Raw genomic sequence first — 18,966 nt, forward strand, 5'->3', positions numbered from 1 at the left:
TTTTTTTTCTCCGGTTGGAGATTTGCCCCGATGTTGCACCGATGCCTCGCCAAAAAAAAAAAAAAAGAATCTCTCCCACGTTGTTTAAAACTGAAGGGTGAAAGGAGCTCGAGTGTCAATTGGAATGAGTATATTTCTAGCAAAGAGGTACTGTTCAATGATCGTTTTCTGCAGCTACCCGTCGCCGTCTCTGTGTGATGTTGAATCAACCCAATTGCCACGCCGTTGAGGACTGTTGGGCAAAGGTTATGTAGGACTGGAAATCCTTTCAGTGGTTTATGCTCAGCAAAGCGGGAAAAAATATACAATTGCTACTTGGGCGGGAAGGTTCGGACGATATTTATATCTCGGAGCGCCAATGTGGCCATCTCGGTCACTTTTTCTTTCGCGCCCTTGCGTCCTCCGGATTTCCTGATATTCCAGAGTTAAGTTTAAGTTTTAGGTGTTCGAATATCCAGATACTCCGACGTCGCCGCTCAAGGCAATCAACTCCGTGGAGGAACCCCCAATGAGGTCCGACGCAGCTACAAGTTATTCTGCGCTTGCAAGGATAGCAGTTTTACGTACGCGAAACCCCAAGCTCATGGTCACCAGATCCAGCTTAGAAGCATTGGCGATAGCTTTGCAAGGTTGTAAATCCGCACTCGCCGTCTCACGGATTTGTTAGCTAGCGAGACCCAGGCTACGGCGTTCCTACCATCTTGTGTACGGATATGTGTCAAGCTGGAGGTAGCTAAAGCCGGTGTATCGGTATTGGTTCCGTCCCAAGAGCTAGAATTCCTCGATTTGGTCCACCAATTGGTCCACAGGGCGCAAAGCCCTTCAAATTTAGCCTCAACGGCGTGTTGCAGACCTGTCTTGGGGCTGCCCGACGAACATTGTTACAGGAGGTCGTTTCAATCGCTGCCGAAACCTTCGTCTAAAGCCACACCGAGCGTAAATTAATCGGCCAAGTTTCCGGGCCGGGGTAGGTCGAAGGTATGACTCATTCGGCCGCTTTGTCGGAACTCTCGAAATTCGAAGTCTACGAGGTTCCCAGAGAATCAAGACTTTTCAATTTTTATATCCAACATACAAAATGTGAACTTGGGCACTTGTGTTGTTGGCTCAAGCACTTAAGCTGTTGGTTTGGTGGCTAAACAAAGAAATAGGCTTGAGCAATTGTGGGTCCAAGACGTCCGCTTAAGGAAGTATTTTGTAGTTTTCGAGATCAATTTTGCCTTCGTTCCCGATTAGCCTCATTACCAAACTATAGTCCAGCTCTGTATATCAGAGCCGTGCGGTGTATTATAGACGGAACAAGCTAAGCTTTCAAAAAACCTTTTCCCAGAATTCAAAGTGATACAATACAGCATGACAGATTCCGATTAGCTGGGTCAAATCGCCACCGCACGTGCTGTCCTTATCGGTCTATCATCGATGACCCTTCTACATTTGATTTAAGAAGCCAATTACTCGGGGCCATCATATCCATGGAAGAGTCTCACGGTGACCTCCAGTTTGAAATTACTTCTAGCCTTATTTCTACAAATCTAATTAAGGGTCGGGTCCATAAATATACTTGTTCTCGAACCACAGCCCATCAAACGACCGGTATCCTCAACCGGCACGGTGGCAGCGAATGGTAAAATCTAATATCAAAACTCTACGATAGTCTAAGGGTCACCGATTGCACTTTGGTCCCTTAATAGAAGCTGTTATAGCTGCTATTCCTGTCAGAACTGCCGAAAGACTCACATATTAAGATCTCACCCCCCAAGACTCATTCCTATTTGCACACAGTCTCTAGGGTTGCGTTGTCGACGTTGTATTTTTCCTCCACCCAAAAAAAAAACTAAAATTAAAAAAATTCACACACCAAAAAAGCTTAATGCCACATTCGAAAGGCAGCTTGTTGCCCATCCCAGCAATATCAGACACTCTCGATCAACCACAGCTCCTAATCGCACCACCACCTCTCCGGGACTTTTTATATACCCACCCCTCCTCCGCTTTTTTTCCCTTTCCCTCTCTTAACTACATAATAGCCCATCATGAGACCAATTCTATTACAAGGTAAGCTCCCCTTTCGTCCGTACCCCGGATATCAAAGCTGGTTCGCAGTATAGCTAACAGGTTCTCCACATAGGCCATGTTCGTCGCACCCCTCATGTCGCCGTTTATATACCGTCATTGAACCCCATCGGCTGACATTCATGTTACCCAGGAACGTGCCTTGACACAAGTCAAGTACAATAAAGACGGGGATCTTCTGTTCTCGGTATCGAAAGACCATGTCATCTGTGTCTGGTACTCGCAGGTACGACGACGTCGTCTTCACAAAAGAGCTCTTCCGGCCACATCGTTACTGACCCAATATCACAGAATGGTGAAAGGCTAGGAACATACAACGGTCATCAGGGTGCCGTCTGGACCATCGACCCCAACCCATCATCCACAATCCTCGCCAGCGGTGGCGCCGACAACACCATCCGTCTCTGGGACATGAAGTCCGGCAAATTATTCAAAACCTGGGACTTCCCTACTGCCGTCAAACGCGTCGAATTCACCGAAGATGGCAACTTCGTTCTCGGAACTACCGAGGAACGTATGGGACACTTGGGAACCATTGTTGTTTTTCCCGTAAACCAAGATGTCGAGGGTGAACAAGTCAACGAACCATCCCTTCGTATCGTTTGCGAGACCAAGAAGAAGGCTGTCGTCGCCGCTTGGAGTTATCTTGGAAAATATATCATCGCCGGCCATGAAGATGGCACTGTCTCGCAGTATGATGGCAAGACCGGAGAGCAGCTTTTGAACGTCCCGGTTCATGAGCGTGGCATACTTATCATGGACATGCAAATGTCCCCCGATAAGACTTACTTCATCACCGCTTCTAAGGATAAATCTGCAAAGATCATTGATGTTAAGACTCTTAACATCCTAAAGAAGTTTGAGACCGATACACCCCTTAACACCGCAGCTATTACCGCGAAGAAGGAGTTCGTTATCTTGGGTGGTGGACAGGAGGCTATGAATGTCACAACTACTTCGGCCAGACAAGGAAAGTTTGAGGCAAGGTTTTATCATAAGATCTTTGAGGATGAGATTGGGAGAGTTAGGGGCCATTTCGGACCGCTCAATACCATTGCGGTCCACCCGGCTGGTGTATCTTATGCTTCAGGTGAGGATCTCATTCGCGATATTATCGAACCCTTTCCTATGCAAAGGAATGACTGCTGACTTGATCATACTTATAGGTGGTGAGGACGGATACGTCAGATTGCACCATTTCGACAAGGGATACTTCGATTTCATGTATGAAGTCGAAAGAACAAGGGCGCAGCATTGATGAAACTTTAATAATAAAAAGTCTTTGATATCCTTGATTTCCTTTCACTTTTGCCACAGACATACCTATACACCACCTATACCTGTGCACACACCTGCTATGCGTACGCCTTTCTCCACATCTCCCCGGTTTGTTCATTAATGCGGTCGGTTTCCCGGTTTTTTTTTTTTTTTTGTTTCTGCTTCTTCGTTTCTGTGAAATCTAGGGCATTTTATTAGGGCATCATCGCATTGCACGTGGGATAAACAAAAGAAAACGACGATGGAACTTTTGTTTTGTCTTTTTCCCTTTTGTTCTCTCCCTTTTATGTAATAGATGACGGTCTATCTATTGATCGTATTCTTCTTAAGACTGGGGAGAATATATAGTATCGAAAGTGATCGATCGGTCAACGATCATGGAATGCATTAAGAATAGTAATTGTAAAAAGTCTATAGGGCGATCCATTCAATGGAATCTTACGAATATAACGGAGGGGGAGAAAGAGACCCTGCTCTATCCGAACAAAAGGGTATAAAAAGTAATCACCTGAGTATTTGAAGTTCAGCTCTCCCCTCTTATTTCTCAAAGAAAAAAAAAGAAAAAAAAGTGTTAAAGAAAAGGGAAGGGAAAAAAAGGAGGGACAACAATCACAGCTAGCTGTCATTAATGAGCTTCGCCACTTTTTCTTTTGAAAACGTGTAAAATACATACATGAATCGAAAGACGCCTCGGTTGGGGGTATTTCCGACCCTATAAGAAGAAGTAATAGACAACGGGATTAAGGGAAAAAAATATGGCGAGCGAGGTTTTGGAAAAGGTCGGATGTGTGCTCGACGGCTAGCCAAGGTGCTTCAAAAGCTAGTGGGTTTTGGACAAAGGAAATGAGGTTTTTAACAAAAAGTAAAAGAACAAGTTTCGCTTGCAAGAGAGGTATCCGGTTAAGAAGGGGTTGCCTGGTCGTTGGAGAAGTGAGGTCTTCTGCCGGTGCCAGATCAGACGGGTCAAAAAGAAGTTGATAAAAGAAGAAGAAAAGATAGAAGGACTCCAGTTTAAACAAAAACGATGACACCACCCGATGAAAAAAAAGCAAGACCCAGCCATTCCGAAAACACTGACAAATAATAAGTTTTTTTTTGGTGATTTTGTTATTTATTTGGTGATTTGTTTTGGCGTCTACGGCTTTTCAACTCTGTTCTCATCGGCGAAGGGGCTTCGTCCTCTGCTGGAAGAAGATTGTCTGCTGTCGGGTTCGGCCTCAGAGATCGGGCGGAAGCTCATTCGGATATCGCCTTCCATATGTCTGGCTGGCGAGGCTCGGCCCTTGATGTTGAGAGGGGCGACGGTGTCAGCCAATATGGAAGCCCTATCTGAGAATGGCGACGTTTCTTCGTTTCCGACGGTGGGTGAGTGAGCCTCCGTCCTATCTTCCTCCGGGACCGGTGTCATGGACTTCTTGTTCAAGAATGTGGAACCAACGGAGAAAGCCGGGGATTGTGGTGGTCGGTCAACCATACCAGGAGCCAACCTCCCGTCGTCAGTCTGGAATCTAGAAAGGTCAATAGATGGAACGGGAGGGGTGTTTGATGCCGAGAGATTGGGTGATGAAGAGGTGCTGATAGCTGGAGAACTCTTCACTTGGACAACGGCTGGTTTGGCACGGACGACAGTAGCGGTGGCTGCAAGCGGTGAAACGATGGCATTGCTCCTATAGATTGTTGTCGCGACTGAAGCGCGAGGGTCGGTGCCGACGGTATATCCCGAGTTCGTGGACCAAACAGACTGTCGAGCGATATCATTGGCTGAGAAGAAATGGTCTCCTCCATCTTGAGATAAATGTTGACCGGGGATCGAAGGGACAGGAGGAACTCCGAGAAGGCCAGGTGAGTTCGGGTTGGATCTGTTGGTGACACCTGGGATGTATGCGATTTGGATTACGTTTGAAGCCCGGGTTAGTACAGTCGAAGCGATGGAGCCAATCGACTGGGTTGACTGTCGGGCATCTCGTAGCCCGCCATAAGAATTGTTATCCTTCTCGACTGCCCAAGCCGCAACGCTAGCCTCGTACGCCTCCTTCTGCTTCTTCTTGTTCCTTCGGATGAGGAAGAATGCCGCGAGACATACGATAACGACGAAGCCGAAGACACCGCCCACGATAGCTCCGACAGGTGCTCCGCTCTTATTGTTGGCTTCCTGTTGAGCATTCGTTTGGCCTTTTGTCATGAGCTTCTGGCAAGAGACCGAAGCACAGGAATTGCATGATTGGACTTGAAGGACACATGTCGTGCCCGAATCGCAGACGTGGGTTTTGCAACTTGGTGGAGTGTCGGGACATGGTACACACTCGTCTTGCCTCTTGAAGATGCGAGCCACTAGAATATATCGTCAGCTTTGTTATCTACTACACCGGTATCCTCGAGGGCACATACGCTCGTCCATGGCTGATATTGCAAAAGCCGCCATGTTGAAAAATATATCAAGTGTGTGTATGTGTGTGTGTGTGTATCAAGAGGAAACGTCAACCTCAAACCCTTCTAATACTTGGAGGAGAGGTTTCTGTTCTGTCCAACGTCTGCTCCTCCCCAATGCAATGTCAAACGGGTTACTGGTTCCAGGATTTCGATCCGAAAATGCCTCGAAGAATAAATCCGATCCTGTCGAAATAAATGCTGTCGGCACAGACAAAGCGGTTTGTCGGATGGAGAACACCGTCTATGGTATTTTTAACTGTTGGGTTAGGAGCGCACGAAAAGGGAGGAGGCTGTGATTCGTGAGATGTCAGGTCGTAACAAGTTGTTATTTCGTTGGTCGTTGCCGCCTCCTACACACACACAAACAAGAACGATGTCGTAAAAAGGAGAATTCGAAGGACGGGGATACAGCGTATGTAGGTTCGTATGTTTTGTAAAGTGACGATGTCCAATTGTGTATCGTGAAGTTCAATCTGAACCTCTTCTCTGTGCTTTCCCAAAATGTGTTGTCCAGTGTAGGTTGAGAGCGTGCAACAACAAATTCCCCTTTTTTCCTCACTTTCTCCAGTTAAAGTGCGGTGCGTCCCTTAATTCTCTTCAAACAAACGTCGGAAGGGCCGAGACAAAGAAAACTTCGAGGAACAGCACAGCACGAAAGAGCGGCGGCGGATGATGATGTTTAAACGAGTGTCGGGTCAGAAAGAAAGACGTTTCGGTGTTTGACAGCCGTCTTTCCTTCGGGTCGGGATTTTCTTGGTGGTGAAGAAGGGGAGGGAAAGGAAGAGCGAAGAAAGCGGGCCCAAATGGAAGTTGATGGTCTTGCTGGTGCAGTGGTAAGGGAAATGATCCCCCGCTTGATTTGTGCTTACAGCCACACCCTCTTGTATTGACCGGGGGGTCCGCTGTCTCGCTCAGGAACGGACACAGGAGGTCAGGGTCAAGGGCACAGTTCGCAAGCAAGCCAGGGAGGATGATTGGCTTGCAGCATAAATGGGACGTTACAATCTAGATGAATTGGCCTGAGGGGAACCGGTCAAGTCAATTACCAGAGCAGTACCTACCACCAGAGGCCAATCTTAAAAAAAAAAACTCCAATGTGGCGATAGTGCATCGAACATGGATGGGCCAAGATTCGTTAACATATTGGGTGGAGATGAGCGGCGAAGGAATAAGGAAGGAGGACATCCAACCGCATGGAAACAGTTAACCCAACCGCCAGAGCCTTGCGAACTTCTTTTCTGTCATGATCGGAATCTTGCTTGCCTTGTTGACCTTCGAACATTTTTAGAAACCCTCGACTCCGGATCCCAAGCGAGTCAGGAACATAGTACTATGTATGCACCTGATCTCAACCTGTTACAGGAGAGGTCGGGTGCCCTGCAATTACCCGCATTGGAGATGCTACCCGACGTTTCGATCTTCTCTGCCTTTCTCCTTTTCTTCTCCAAAGATACTTCTTAGGTAAGTACCATTTTTCTCGCAATGGCATTCACCTTTCGTGATCCAGGCCGCCTTTGCATATCGTATGAAGATACGCCCGCAAAAAGGACTTGCCGTCGTCGTTACAGACGCTAATGCAAAACTTAAAAGAGCACTTGCAACGGTTCCCGAAATTCTAGCCGCTGTTGCCACATGCATATGTACATGGTCCGAAAGGATTCGCCTTCAGGAACGCAGGGTTCCACAGCCTCTGAAAAAAACTCTAACAATTTGCCAGGGGGGATTACGTGTAACTCGACAGAATTCGAAAATTCAAGTGGAAACTAAGACGTAAATCTTGCGGTTACAACTGTACACATGACCCCAACGATGGTTAACCCGCTGACAACATGAGTTGCGGGGAAACTTTTGAGTAAAATTGGAACATATTTCAATGTTGGGGACTTTGGGGGCTAAATCGTGGACATTAATTGCATTTCGAGATGCATGTTTGCGGCTGAGGGTCGTGATATTATGACGGGCTGAAGATAGCACGGAATAAATCATACGAAAAGTTGTACACGGGCTTATGCGCCATCAGAAAAAGACCCGCATATGCCCAGAGAAGGCTTCACTGCAACTAAGAACTCGTCGAATACTGCAAAGCCTTGCGGCTGTACTTCGTAATGGTTGGAATCGATATCGCCTTTCGTGAGACGATTGATTATATCAACTTGAATTATAACAATATCAACACCTTTCCATCTCCGTAATATAAAACAAAAAACAATTAAATTAAACAAGCACCGGATTCTATACTCGAGATATCCGCATTCTGATCAGGCAAAAAGAATTCCAAACCATATTCCCCCAAATATCCAAAATCAAAATCGTGGAGCGTTAAGAGCCATAGCACACATAAGACCTGCGATGAGTCCGGAAGCGGGAAGCGTAAGAACCCATCCCAAAAAGATCCATCCGAGCTGTCTCCAGTTGACAGCACCGACATCATAATTCATAAGCGCCACACCCAAAGTAGCACCGGCCAACGTCTGGGTCGTAGAAATTGGCAATCCGAGTTGCGATGCCAAAAGGACGGTTATAGCAGCACCCAACTCGGTGGAGAAACCTCTCGTGGGAGACATCTGTGTGATCTTATTACCAAGAGCACGGATGATGTTGTAACCGTAGAACCAGAAACCAGCACCGAGGAGGAAACCGGCAACGACTAAGAACCAGATCGGGGTCGGGGAAGTTGTGGCAACAGCACCCTCCTTGTAGGTTTGGTAGACCGCAGCCCAAGGACCGACGGCGTTAGCCACGTCGTTAGAGCCGTGGGCGATGGACATCATCATTGCGGAGGCAACCTGGCAATAGGTCCATAGATGCTCAACACGGGAGTCGTATTGATGGGCGCGGGCGTGGACTTCGCGGAGATGCTCGGAGTCGTGGGTAACGCAATCACGGGTGACACCCTGGAGGAATCCGAATTTGATATATCCCCAGATTCTGGATGGGTGGGTGAGGGGCAAGTGGGCGACCGGGTGCAAGAATCTCTCGTGTGGGCCAGGGATTGGCTTGGCTCTACGGCGGACGACCTGGCCTTCAAGATTCCTTTCTTTTTCATCGGCGTCAGTTGGAGTGGTATCACCAGTCACAGGTGCGATCTTCATGTCGGCTCCGGTAGAAGTAGCGGTAGGCTCATCTTTGGTATTGTCGTCGGTGGCCGCGTATGGGTCGGCGTAATAGTCGGTAACGTATTCTCCGTTATCCTTTCCGGGGAAGTAAAGTGGAGGGTTTTCCCGACGAAGGAGGGGTCCGAGGGGGATGTGCCAAAATTTAACACGGGAATCCTTGTGGATAAGACGGCGCTCAAAGTATGGGATGAAAAAGACAAATCCGATCAAAACCAAACCGGCGAAGACGCCCAAGACGACACCGATGGTCTGGCCTGCCCCAAACTCCTCGAAAGACCCAAGAGAGGGAGCTTCCGCAATAATAAACAGGGTAAGGATAGCACCTGTTCCTCCAAGGTAGAATGGAATGAGGCGCATGGCCCACTTGAACGAATCCTCACGCTCGAGGACAGTATACTTGACTAAACCGAAGATAATGGCAGAAAACCCACAAGCGATCGCAGGTGCAACTCCCCAGGACGCGGCAATTTGCGAAACACTGCCCTTTTCCCAGCCCCATTTGATATTGGCTTCGGTAGCAAAACCAACACCAACCAAGGCGCCGACAATAGTCTGTGTGGTCGAAACAGGAAACCCAATACCGGTGGCGAACATTAACCAAGATGCGCTTGCAACCTCGGCGCATCCCATGGCGAGCATGAGAGTTCCCGGATTGCCATCAAAACGGCTGATGTTGATGATACCGTTCTTGATAGTTGATGTGACTCGAGATCCCAGACCGACAGCTCCGGCAAACTCCGTTAACATGGAGAGAATACCGACTTGTGGCATAGTCAAAGTTCTTGCGGCAACAGATGTGGCGTATGCATTGGCAACTGTACAAAGCAATCGATCATGTCAGTCTCGGACCCGGTTCATGGAGCGGTGAAAAGGTGTATATTGGTTTTGCCGCAACATGTGCAATACTGAATCTACACTTGCGAAGGATTGTGGGAGGGGCGTGCATACCATCGTTTGCGCCTATATTCATCAAGTTAGCAAATCTACGTTCGAGAAATTCGATTTATAGGGAAAGAGAGCGGTACCATTTCCGAAAGCCGAGAAAACGAAAGCAATCGTTGTGATTGCGAGAATCCAGACATATTTGGCGGTGGCCGGAGGAGCCATGGTTAAAAACAGGTATAGAAGGGATGCAACAGCAAAAAAGGTTGAAAGTAGAACGTATCAAACAAGTGGCTCTCTGCTCCTGGCTAAGATAGCAGGATATCCTTGTCAGACGGGAGTTTGCTGACGTTGAGGAAAAAAATATAGCAGTAAGAGTCGTTTTCCAGGCGGGGTCGACGAGTAGTTATACTTCTGGCCATGAAGCTGCTGACAGGCATAATTGCAACGGGAAGCCCTAGGTCCTAGGGCCCAATCCATTCTTGGTATACGGTATACCATGCCTTAGATCTGACCTTCCATCAACTGGAAAATCAAGCCGATGGTCCCAAGAGAAACTAGGTGGTAGCCTGGTTGCCAAACTCGTGGCGTGAAAGCATATTCGATTAACCCGCCATGATTCCCATCGAGCAAGGTGATCATGGCGTCTGCGCCAAGTTGATCGCAGTTTGAAACCAAAAAGTTTTGCAGGCCGTTTTCGATGAGTGAATCAATGGACTTCCAGGATCGAAGCACGAGGAGAAGCAAGCGAGTTCGGTCTGGTCTTGGACAGTGGGATGTCAACGATCGAGTTACGGTTTATGCAAGTAAGTGTCAGGTGGGTCGTATAGTGAAGTTAGGTACCCGTCGCATATCGTCGAAATGAAGGCAGAGAAGTGAACCCAGGGTTGGGATATCGATCCTTGTCGTCATTTTTTATATCTTTAATCCAATAATCGAGCGTGGTTCGCACACGTGGGTTCTAGAATGCAGTATTATATACTTATATCCTTCTCTCGGTTGCATATCAAGACTTAGCTTTGTCTCATATGCCCATTGACGGTTGACCTTAGCGCGGCCTTGGAAACTGTCGGAGGGGTAGGCGACAAGCGAACCAAACGGAACCAAGCACAGCCAAGCCCCCATCAGACGTCTTCCAAGCACCAGGCAGCAAAAAATGGAAAGATATCGTGTGACAAGCCGCATCAGATATCGCTGCCACGGCCGGCCAAGTATAAAATGGGCCCCTTCTACGTCAGATCATCGTCGAGAAGAGGGTGGGCTAGGAGCACGGATTCCCAGGAACGAATTTGATTCGCCGAAAAAACTCTGCATGTTGATTCAATAACCGATACGCTTGAAGATTCAGCTGCCAGAATGGTTATCGGTGTGGTTGTCCTGTCGAACCCAAGAATCTTGGTAAGACGTCCAAGAGTCTCGGAAACACACCACGGTCGGCATTTTCCCCCAATTAAAAAATTTGGTAATTTGGAATCGTGATGATTTGATAAATTTATAAAGGATCTCAAGGGCACGAGGCCGAAATGCCCTATTCTAAGGCGTTGACACCCCCATAGGTTAGCTTAGTCAGTATCAATAATCACATGGGCACTTCGGCGCTCGAAAGAATTGTATTTGACTCTGCGGTATATATTAATCTTGGTAAACGCATTCTCTAGGAACTTTCCCTGCATAACCCGATGTTCAGAGAAATCGTGTTCTCAGTGTCGTAATGCACCTCTACATATATAACGGGTGATAAAGACCTAAGCTAAAGCTTAAATTTGTAAGAAGAACTAATCCGGACTTTTCGAGGAGTTTAGAGATTATAGCTATAGTAAGTGTGACAGGTTAATACTTCGCAACATCATACAAAACGACGAAATCACAATCTCAGAAAACGACGGTTTCTTCATTTAAAAATTTACAAAAATTCAGGGTTATTCTTTAAGGTACTATCTAGCACGTATTCAATTTTATTTGATCTTGGAAGTGTTTTTGTGGAGTTGTGGTGAAAACAGTGTTTTGTGATAGTAAACCTGGCTGACTAGTTTGTATGGGAGAATTTATTTTGCGCCAAGACGATAGTAATCGACGAGCTATTGAATTGAAAAGCGACTGAGGGTTAGTAAACGTGGTTTCGAGGTATATTTGAAGGTTTCAGGATGTTTGGATAAGTGGTGGTTGAGATGTGAAGTGTAGAGGTCTAAGGGGGACCCTATGAAATTTGGTGTGGAATACCAAACTGGCCTGGCCCGCCAAGTGGGTCCCCGACTTACTTAGGTAAGGTAAGTACTTCAACAGAAAAAAGTCGATATATCCCCTAGTCGTTTTTTTACAGCCTAGCGTCGCCTACCCGGAGCTATAGCTCCAAGATCTACTTGTGGATTGAGAAGAGCCTCAAACTGTTGTATTTTCGACTTGGTTCTAATATTTACCTATGCTACCGGCGTATTTCCCAAAGCCTGCAAAGCTGTAGACGATATCCGAGACGAACATTCACATTGAAAATGGTTAAAACGCAGGTCTGGAAATGCTTTATAATAATAGTCAGGCTTCAGGACAGATCAGGTTCCGATATCTCTCCTTTCTCTCAAATAATCAGTCGCTACTGGTTTCACAGCTACAGACATTAACCTCCAACCCTAAATACATGTATGTACAGACTAATCAGTAATGATCAATAGATCTATAGAAAACGTTCAAATTAAACGGTATTCCACGAATATCCCGACCGACCCGCCCGGGGCCTCGAGGACCAATGATTGTAGACTCTCTCTCCACTTTTCTATCATCCCGCGATGATCTCTACCAGGCCCGCTGGCAACAAAACTCAGCTCCGGATGGTGCGCTACCTCTGATCAGCTGCTAGCCAAGTTTCCGGCTCTAGCACAACCCTCGTGTGGTTTTATGCATATCCCTGCCATTCATTGTTCTTATGGGGAAGTCCCTTGGAGAATATATGGGTGACTAACGACTCGGCTGGGTGCGGCTAACAAATTTGCATATTTTATTGATTTTTAGGAGATACTACCAATAGTCTTAGAAGAATATTGCGATAGAACGAGAGAATGAGGGGTTAATGCGTTGGCAGAGATATCTGAAGAACGCTAATCTTTAATTGCATGCGGGGAATTGAGGCCAGGGAGTGCATATCGACATCCGTTAGCCGTAGAGGGGCTACGAGAAGGTAGTAGAGAGGAAGGAAGAATTCTTTCGTTTACAAATAACACGCTCGACTGCTCATGCGGGCAGGGTTAAGGAAATGGCATAATACTATAATTCAATTGATAAACTGTCTGTGGTTGGATCGATCAAGATTTTAGATTCTCTGAACTTCGAGACAGGGCCCCACGGTGGGCCTAGCTAATTCGGTCGTCCCGAGATGGGGGGTATCTTAACGGCCGGTTACGGTCCGTCCCTCGGATTCCTGGACTAGCTTCTTACTTTTAACAAGATATGCCATGAAGATTTGAGCACAAGGCCCTAATATAATATCTAGTTTGTCCTCCTAATACATGTTTTGTAAAGGCAGAAACTCCTTTGAATTTAAAATCCAGAAATCCTCTCCAGTGGTCACTTGTCCGTCGAGGCTAATATATTCTGAATTGAACCCCGGATATGTCGGCTAGGAATCATTACACGTCACAAGATAGCAAATAACATCCACAGAAATTGCGATTTAGGTCGACTGGCATGAATCGCAAAAGACATTTGCCGAGGGAAGCGAGCTTGGCGGGGGGTAAAAAGCAAGCTCGAAGGGTTTTTAATAAGCCTTCTGGTCTATTGCTATTATACCTTTCCCTCGATTGTTCCCATACATTGATATATTCAAATATTCAATACTTACAAAAATGCCCAACATGCTGTGGCCGGGAATTCTCATCTTACTCTTATACCTTATCTATCGATACTCTTCTCAAATCCGTCGACGCCTCCCACCAGGTCCAAAGCCCCTTCCTCTTCTAGGGAATATTCGCGATTTCCCTCCACCCGGTGTACCTGAATTCCAACACTGGCTGAAACATAAAGACCAATATGGAGGTATCAGCTCAGTATCAGCCCTGGGTATGATATTAATCATCATGCATGATAGGAAGATCGTACATGATATTCTAGAGCAGGCTTCGAGCAAAACTCCGGGACGGCCTCGTATGATATTTGCGAATGAGCTGTGTGGATATGAATCTTTGGTTTTGTTTCAGGGTACACTACTCTATTTCGTCGGTATCGGAAGCTATTACACCAGGAGCTTGGGACCAAAGTTTCGGCGGCACAGTTTCGTGATACTCAAGAATTTGAGGCGAATCGACAGCTTGTGCGGTCTCTGAGACGGCCGGAGGATTGGGTAAAGAATTTTCAAACGTGAGTTGAAGCACGAGCCTACATCGAGTTTTATTATTTACAAAAAGGGGACATTGTCAATGTTAACATAATCGATACGGTTGCTGCGAATAGCACTGCCGGTGCTACTATTCTGAAAACGACCTACGGTTACACCGTCGAACCGGAAAAGTCCGACGCCCTTGTAGAACAGGTCGAAAAAATGATGAAGGAATTCTCACTCGCTGCCACTCCCCTAGCCTGGACAGTCGACCTAATCCCAATTCTTCGATATCTACCTGAATGGCTTCCCGGTGCCTCGTTCAAAAAGATTTCCCGTGCATGGAAAAAATCCGTCGAAGGAACAGCATATATGCCATACCAATTTGTTCAACGTAAAATGGCCGCCAGTTGTCACCGTCAGTCATACGTCTCAAGGCTCGTAGAGCAATGCAAAAAAGAGAGTAAGAACGGATATTTAAGCCCTGAAGATGAACACGCCATTACCTGGACAGCCGCGAACCTCTACGCAGCAGGTGCGGACACCACAGTGGTAACCATGACCGCCTTCACTTTAGCCATGATATTATTCCCCAAAGTACAGCGCAAGGCACAAGAGGAAATCGACCGCGTGGTTGGCACAGACCGTCTACCCGGTTTTGAAGACCGAGAACGGCTACCTTATATTAACGCCTTGGTCAAGGAGGCGATAAGATGGTGGTCCGTAACACCCTTGGGTTTTACCCACACAGTTGGCGAAGACATGGAATATAACGGCTACTTTATTCCGAAAGGAGCATATCTCCTCCCAGCTATCTGGTGGTTTTTGCACGATCCGAAGGTGTACGCTGATCCTGAAACATTCGAACCCGAGCGGTTTTTGAGCCCTCGTAATGAGCCGGATCCTATGGCTCATGCTTTTGGATACGGACGAAGAATATGCCCTGGTCGATTCTTTGGGGAGGCGAGTCTCTACATCAACATTGCAAAATCATTGGCCGTTTTCAATATTAATAAAGCGGTGGGTAAAGATGGAAAGGAGGTGGATGTTGAGGCGAAGACGACACCTGGGGTATTGAGCTACTTGAACAAATTTCAGTTTCGAATCACACCGAGAAGTGCAAAGCATGTGGATCTTGTCAAACAACTTGAGTCGAAGCATCTATGGGACGAAGGTGATTCTGAGATGATTGAGAACATTAGGAATCAGATTTAGAGTAGCTGGTATAGTCTGTCACGTTACTCTAATTATGGGACTCTGAATGCACACGTCGAAAATAAATGGGTTTACCTTGTGTGATTTTAGGGTACATGTATGTAAATATGCGAACTCTTCCACATTTGTTTAGCTAATAGATGCACTAAATTCGCGAACCATTAAATGTAAGTTACTATTGAGTGGGGCGGCTAGTTAGCCTGGGGATCGATCTCACAATATTTACCGAAAGTTATACGTGACAAGACGGACAATACTATAGGTCTAGCTACCCCGCGCGAGCTGCGGTGCCGTAGATCCGTAAAGCCATACGAACATTCAGATATTTTCTGCTTCTGCGTTTTTATTTCTGCACTTTCTTAAAGCTCAACCCTTCATATTTTCGCCAAAAGTGCAGGATCCGCATATAAATCCGTCATCGAGCATATTTCCGCATTTTTAAAAACTGCAACTGAAATGTAGAAAAAAATTCCACAGGTCTGAATACTCGGAATATATGAGATCTGAGTACGGTAGCAAATTAGGTAGAGTACTTGCATTTAGTTCTACCATACTCTTTTACAATTTAACCGAAGAAGGGTAGACGATCTTGAACAACATAACGTCATGATGATATCGGTTGAGCACGTGCGTGTTTTTGTAGCACGAGGCCCTGATATCGAGCGCCATGTATGGCAATTTTAATTCGAAAGCAACTGCCAAAATCAATGTAGGATTGTCCAACACCACAACAAACAAAGTCGCACAGACCACAACGTTAAGTCGGCGCCTCGGAGTAGATCAATAGATTTTTAATTTTTTTTGTTCTCTTGCTTGTTGGCCAACTGGAGGGCGGCTTTTTCAAAGGTACCAAAGTTAAGTTTTTTGTATCTTCAGGTCTTGATATTAACCGTTGACAGACAGAAGTGAGGAAGCTTAAATAACGATCTCAGGTGGCATAGACCGTTGGTCTTTGAAGTGAGGTTGTGAGTGCTGGTGTGGCTGGGTCACACAGAACGCCACTCCCGACAATGCCCAAATCGGATGAAAAAAAAAAAAATCGACACTGTTGGATCAAATTGAGCAAGATCAGGCCAGCCGAAAGGAATATATCATATCGAATGAGGATCGTGAGATGTCTTCGATATGCCATATTTTAAGACTGTTGTCAATAACATTGGGAGGCAAAGGAACTTGATCAGAGCCTCGAGGTCTCGTTATGGTAAGGCGGTGGCGCTAGCATTATTTTTAGTACCCTTTGACATCGCAAGGTTGACAGGACCCCTGCCATTGGTCGGCCGATGTCTTTCGGGCGTGTGGCTCGGAGGGCACAGGAAAATTAGCGGTTGAACATGTTGGGAAAAAAAAAAAAACCGGCCAATATCGAAATGAGAGTTCTGTGGATACCTGGACCTGTTGTGTTCTTGGATGGCATTACCCGAGCCGTTCTCGACGACGCAGGAGGATATGTGCGAAATAGGAGAAAGGCCCAACGGGATATTCTGTTTCAAGCGTGTTTGAATTCAACATGGTACCGACCTTTGCGCAACCAATGGGCAGCGGGTGGCCAAGAAACCAACAGGCCCAAGGGCATTCTCTGGCGACGATCTTTGTACTTCCATTGTTCGGGGTGGAAAGTAGATGGAACACTATACTCGGGTCTTGCCATCGACATTTACGATCCAACTTCTCCTTCCATCTTTTCCTGCTCTCTTGGGTTTTCCAGGTGAGCTAGTCTGAGATCTCAAAAGGGCTACCATATCTTATGAGGTCTCATCTTACTTTGCCTGTACGGCTCTTAAATATGAATTAGAGCTCATATAATCATTCAAATTGGGAATCCCGAATCTTGAAAAGTGTGGTCCTTTTGTGTAGGGCTGCGTCAGTGCTAAGCCTTGGGTACGTACGGCTGAGTACCGTTGTAGATGAGAGGAAAGAAAAGAAAAGAAAAAAGAAAATTTTTTTTATACTTGCTTGGACTAAACGAGAAACGTCGTTTTTCCGATTCTTCGTATAGGCGGTATATTGGAGATCTGTAAAGCCCACAAAAGGCGTTTGACAGAGACTTTACACCAACCTAGGTAACTAGCGTCTGTGGAGCTGGAACCGAAGCTCCAGCGGTATGCAGCCAAGGTCAGAGCTGGGATGATGATAATCTGCATGTCCGTCCGTGACCAGCTCGAAGGTCATGATGTCGAGGTCAGCTCTACCGAAGGCAGCTTGGACTTCTAGAAAAACGCCAGGCTGAGTTTCCTTGGGTGGTCCCGCGGGCCATAGATAGCCAAAGCAATTCCTGTGGTCGAGGCGGGGGTGCCAGGGTTGGGGTTCGACAGACGGATTTGCATTACCATTTCGATAACTTGCATGGCTGCCCCTGAGGACTTCTTTAAAAATAGGTCCGCCCAGCGAAAAAAAAAGCGTAGTATTGGAACAGCGATACGCAACCTTTCATCAGATGTAAAGTCTACCATGTTCGAGTAAAGCAAAAGGAGAGAGAGTGTCCGCCGGTTTCTCCCCCTTCCTTCTTCGGACCCTTTTTCTGTTTTAACAGCTTGCTTGTCCTTGTCTTGTCCTGGCCCTTTTACTTTTAAGCTCCTCGATCTCTCAAGCGCAAGTGCGCAAGCCCCTCAACAAGCAATCTTAAACATCTTGCTTTCCCTCCCAGCTCTATCCCTTTCTTTTCCTTTTCCTTCTCTTATTCCCCTTCGTTACATAAACACCACCATCTGCACCTCGTTCGACTCGTTCCTGTTGTTCTGTTCTGTTCTGTTCTGTTGGTGATAATAACATTTTGATATATTGTTACGCTAGGTTGCTGCGTGACAGACGGAGTATATGTACGTACCAGCTCAACTTCGCATCGACCTTACCGTCTCGACCTCCGGCCCTCGTTCCCTCCGAAAATTGGTTTTTGTCACACAGCCCTTTCTTTTTCTTCTTTTCTTTTCCACCTGAACTGCTGCTGTTCCTGAGTAGCAGTAGTATTAGTATTCAGCTGCAGTAGACGAGACACGCTCCAGACGACGCTAACAGACGGCGGTAGCACCAATCAGTAATAGCAATAACAACAATACCACCCGCCACGATAGATAAACATTCTTTCACTCCGTATTCTCCTGAAGGTATTTGAACAATCCTACCCCCGAGCTGCTGTTGCTACTTCTGTACCTGATTGTTTTCCATTCTTCCAACCGTTCGATTATCCTTTGCGTTCTCGTTCGACCTCTTGATATACATTTCTAAATTTTTAAATTTTTTTTTTTGCGATATCTTCACTTCCCCTGTTATAAGAGCACACACTCTTCATACTTTACACTTCACACTTCATAGCTGTTAGTGTCGTTAGTTCGGTTCTTCTAACTTGCTCCTTCAGGGTTAGCTGGTCGATCCTTTTTTTCCCTCCCCCCGATTCGCACAGCATTGGTTTCGAATTGAAGACAAAGACATAAAATCGTTCGTCTCGATACTTCATCCCTATTTCCCTGGTATGTCCAAGCAAGGTCTTTGAGTCTTTCGTTGGTATTTTTACGTGGCTCCGAGGAAAACAGGGGTTTTATTTGGAATCCACATAATACCTGCGGCTGTGTTTCCAAGCTTCACCAACGGCTGAGCTTTCTCGTAAATAGCTGCTAACGCGCTTCACCTCAACTACAACAGATCCTTTCAGCAACACCATCTAATCTACCATTC

General features: G+C 46.4%; 5 protein-coding genes across 6 annotated transcripts; 3 read left to right on the plus strand and 2 right to left on the minus strand.

Moving 5' to 3' along the window:
- Positions 1–2,033: 2,033 nt before the first annotated feature.
- DFL_009438 (uncharacterized protein) lies at positions 2,034–3,331 on the plus strand (the record flags this gene model as incomplete). Its single annotated transcript, XM_067639323.1, has 5 exons — positions 2,034–2,055; positions 2,129–2,133; positions 2,207–2,299; positions 2,365–3,163; positions 3,240–3,331. 5 exons carry the CDS (start codon positions 2,034–2,036, stop codon positions 3,329–3,331), a joined length of 1,011 nt encoding a protein of 336 aa, XP_067487124.1.
- A 1,155-nt stretch (positions 3,332–4,486) lies between these two features.
- Positions 4,487–5,773, minus strand: DFL_009439 (uncharacterized protein; the record flags this gene model as incomplete). Its single annotated transcript, XM_067639324.1, has 2 exons — positions 4,487–5,682; positions 5,740–5,773. The coding sequence occupies 2 exons, from the start codon at positions 5,771–5,773 to the stop codon at positions 4,487–4,489; spliced, it is 1,230 nt and encodes a 409-aa protein (XP_067487125.1).
- Positions 5,774–8,084: 2,311 nt separating this feature from the next.
- Positions 8,085–10,004, minus strand: DFL_009440 (uncharacterized protein; the record flags this gene model as incomplete). The annotated part of the gene is made up of 3 exons (XM_067639326.1): positions 8,085–9,712; positions 9,846–9,857; positions 9,923–10,004. The coding sequence occupies 3 exons, from the start codon at positions 10,002–10,004 to the stop codon at positions 8,085–8,087; spliced, it is 1,722 nt and encodes a 573-aa protein (XP_067487126.1).
- Positions 10,005–13,621: 3,617 nt separating this feature from the next.
- Positions 13,622–15,297, plus strand: DFL_009441 (uncharacterized protein; the record flags this gene model as incomplete). Its single annotated transcript, XM_067639327.1, has 3 exons — positions 13,622–13,826; positions 13,964–14,123; positions 14,217–15,297. 3 exons carry the CDS (start codon positions 13,622–13,624, stop codon positions 15,295–15,297), a joined length of 1,446 nt encoding a protein of 481 aa, XP_067487127.1.
- Positions 15,298–17,436: 2,139 nt separating this feature from the next.
- On the plus strand, positions 17,437–18,956 carry DFL_009442 (uncharacterized protein; the record flags this gene model as incomplete). Of its 2 annotated transcripts, none has more annotated exons than XM_067639328.1 (7): positions 17,437–17,475; positions 17,869–17,890; positions 18,088–18,113; positions 18,320–18,398; positions 18,650–18,658; positions 18,714–18,761; positions 18,934–18,956. In XM_067639328.1, 7 exons carry the CDS (start codon positions 17,437–17,439, stop codon positions 18,954–18,956), a joined length of 246 nt encoding a protein of 81 aa, XP_067487128.1. The 2 variants fall into 2 exon arrangements, with proteins under 2 accessions (XP_067487128.1, XP_067487129.1); XM_067639329.1 differs by having other exon boundaries at positions 17,886–17,890; positions 18,330–18,398.
- Between the last annotated feature and the right edge of the window lie 10 nt (positions 18,957–18,966).

The sequence above is a fragment of the Arthrobotrys flagrans genome (assembly GCF_004000055.1).
Source record: "Arthrobotrys flagrans strain CBS H-5679 chromosome Unknown unitig_1, whole genome shotgun sequence".
Taxonomy (NCBI): Eukaryota; Fungi; Ascomycota; class Orbiliomycetes; order Orbiliales; family Orbiliaceae; genus Arthrobotrys; species Arthrobotrys flagrans.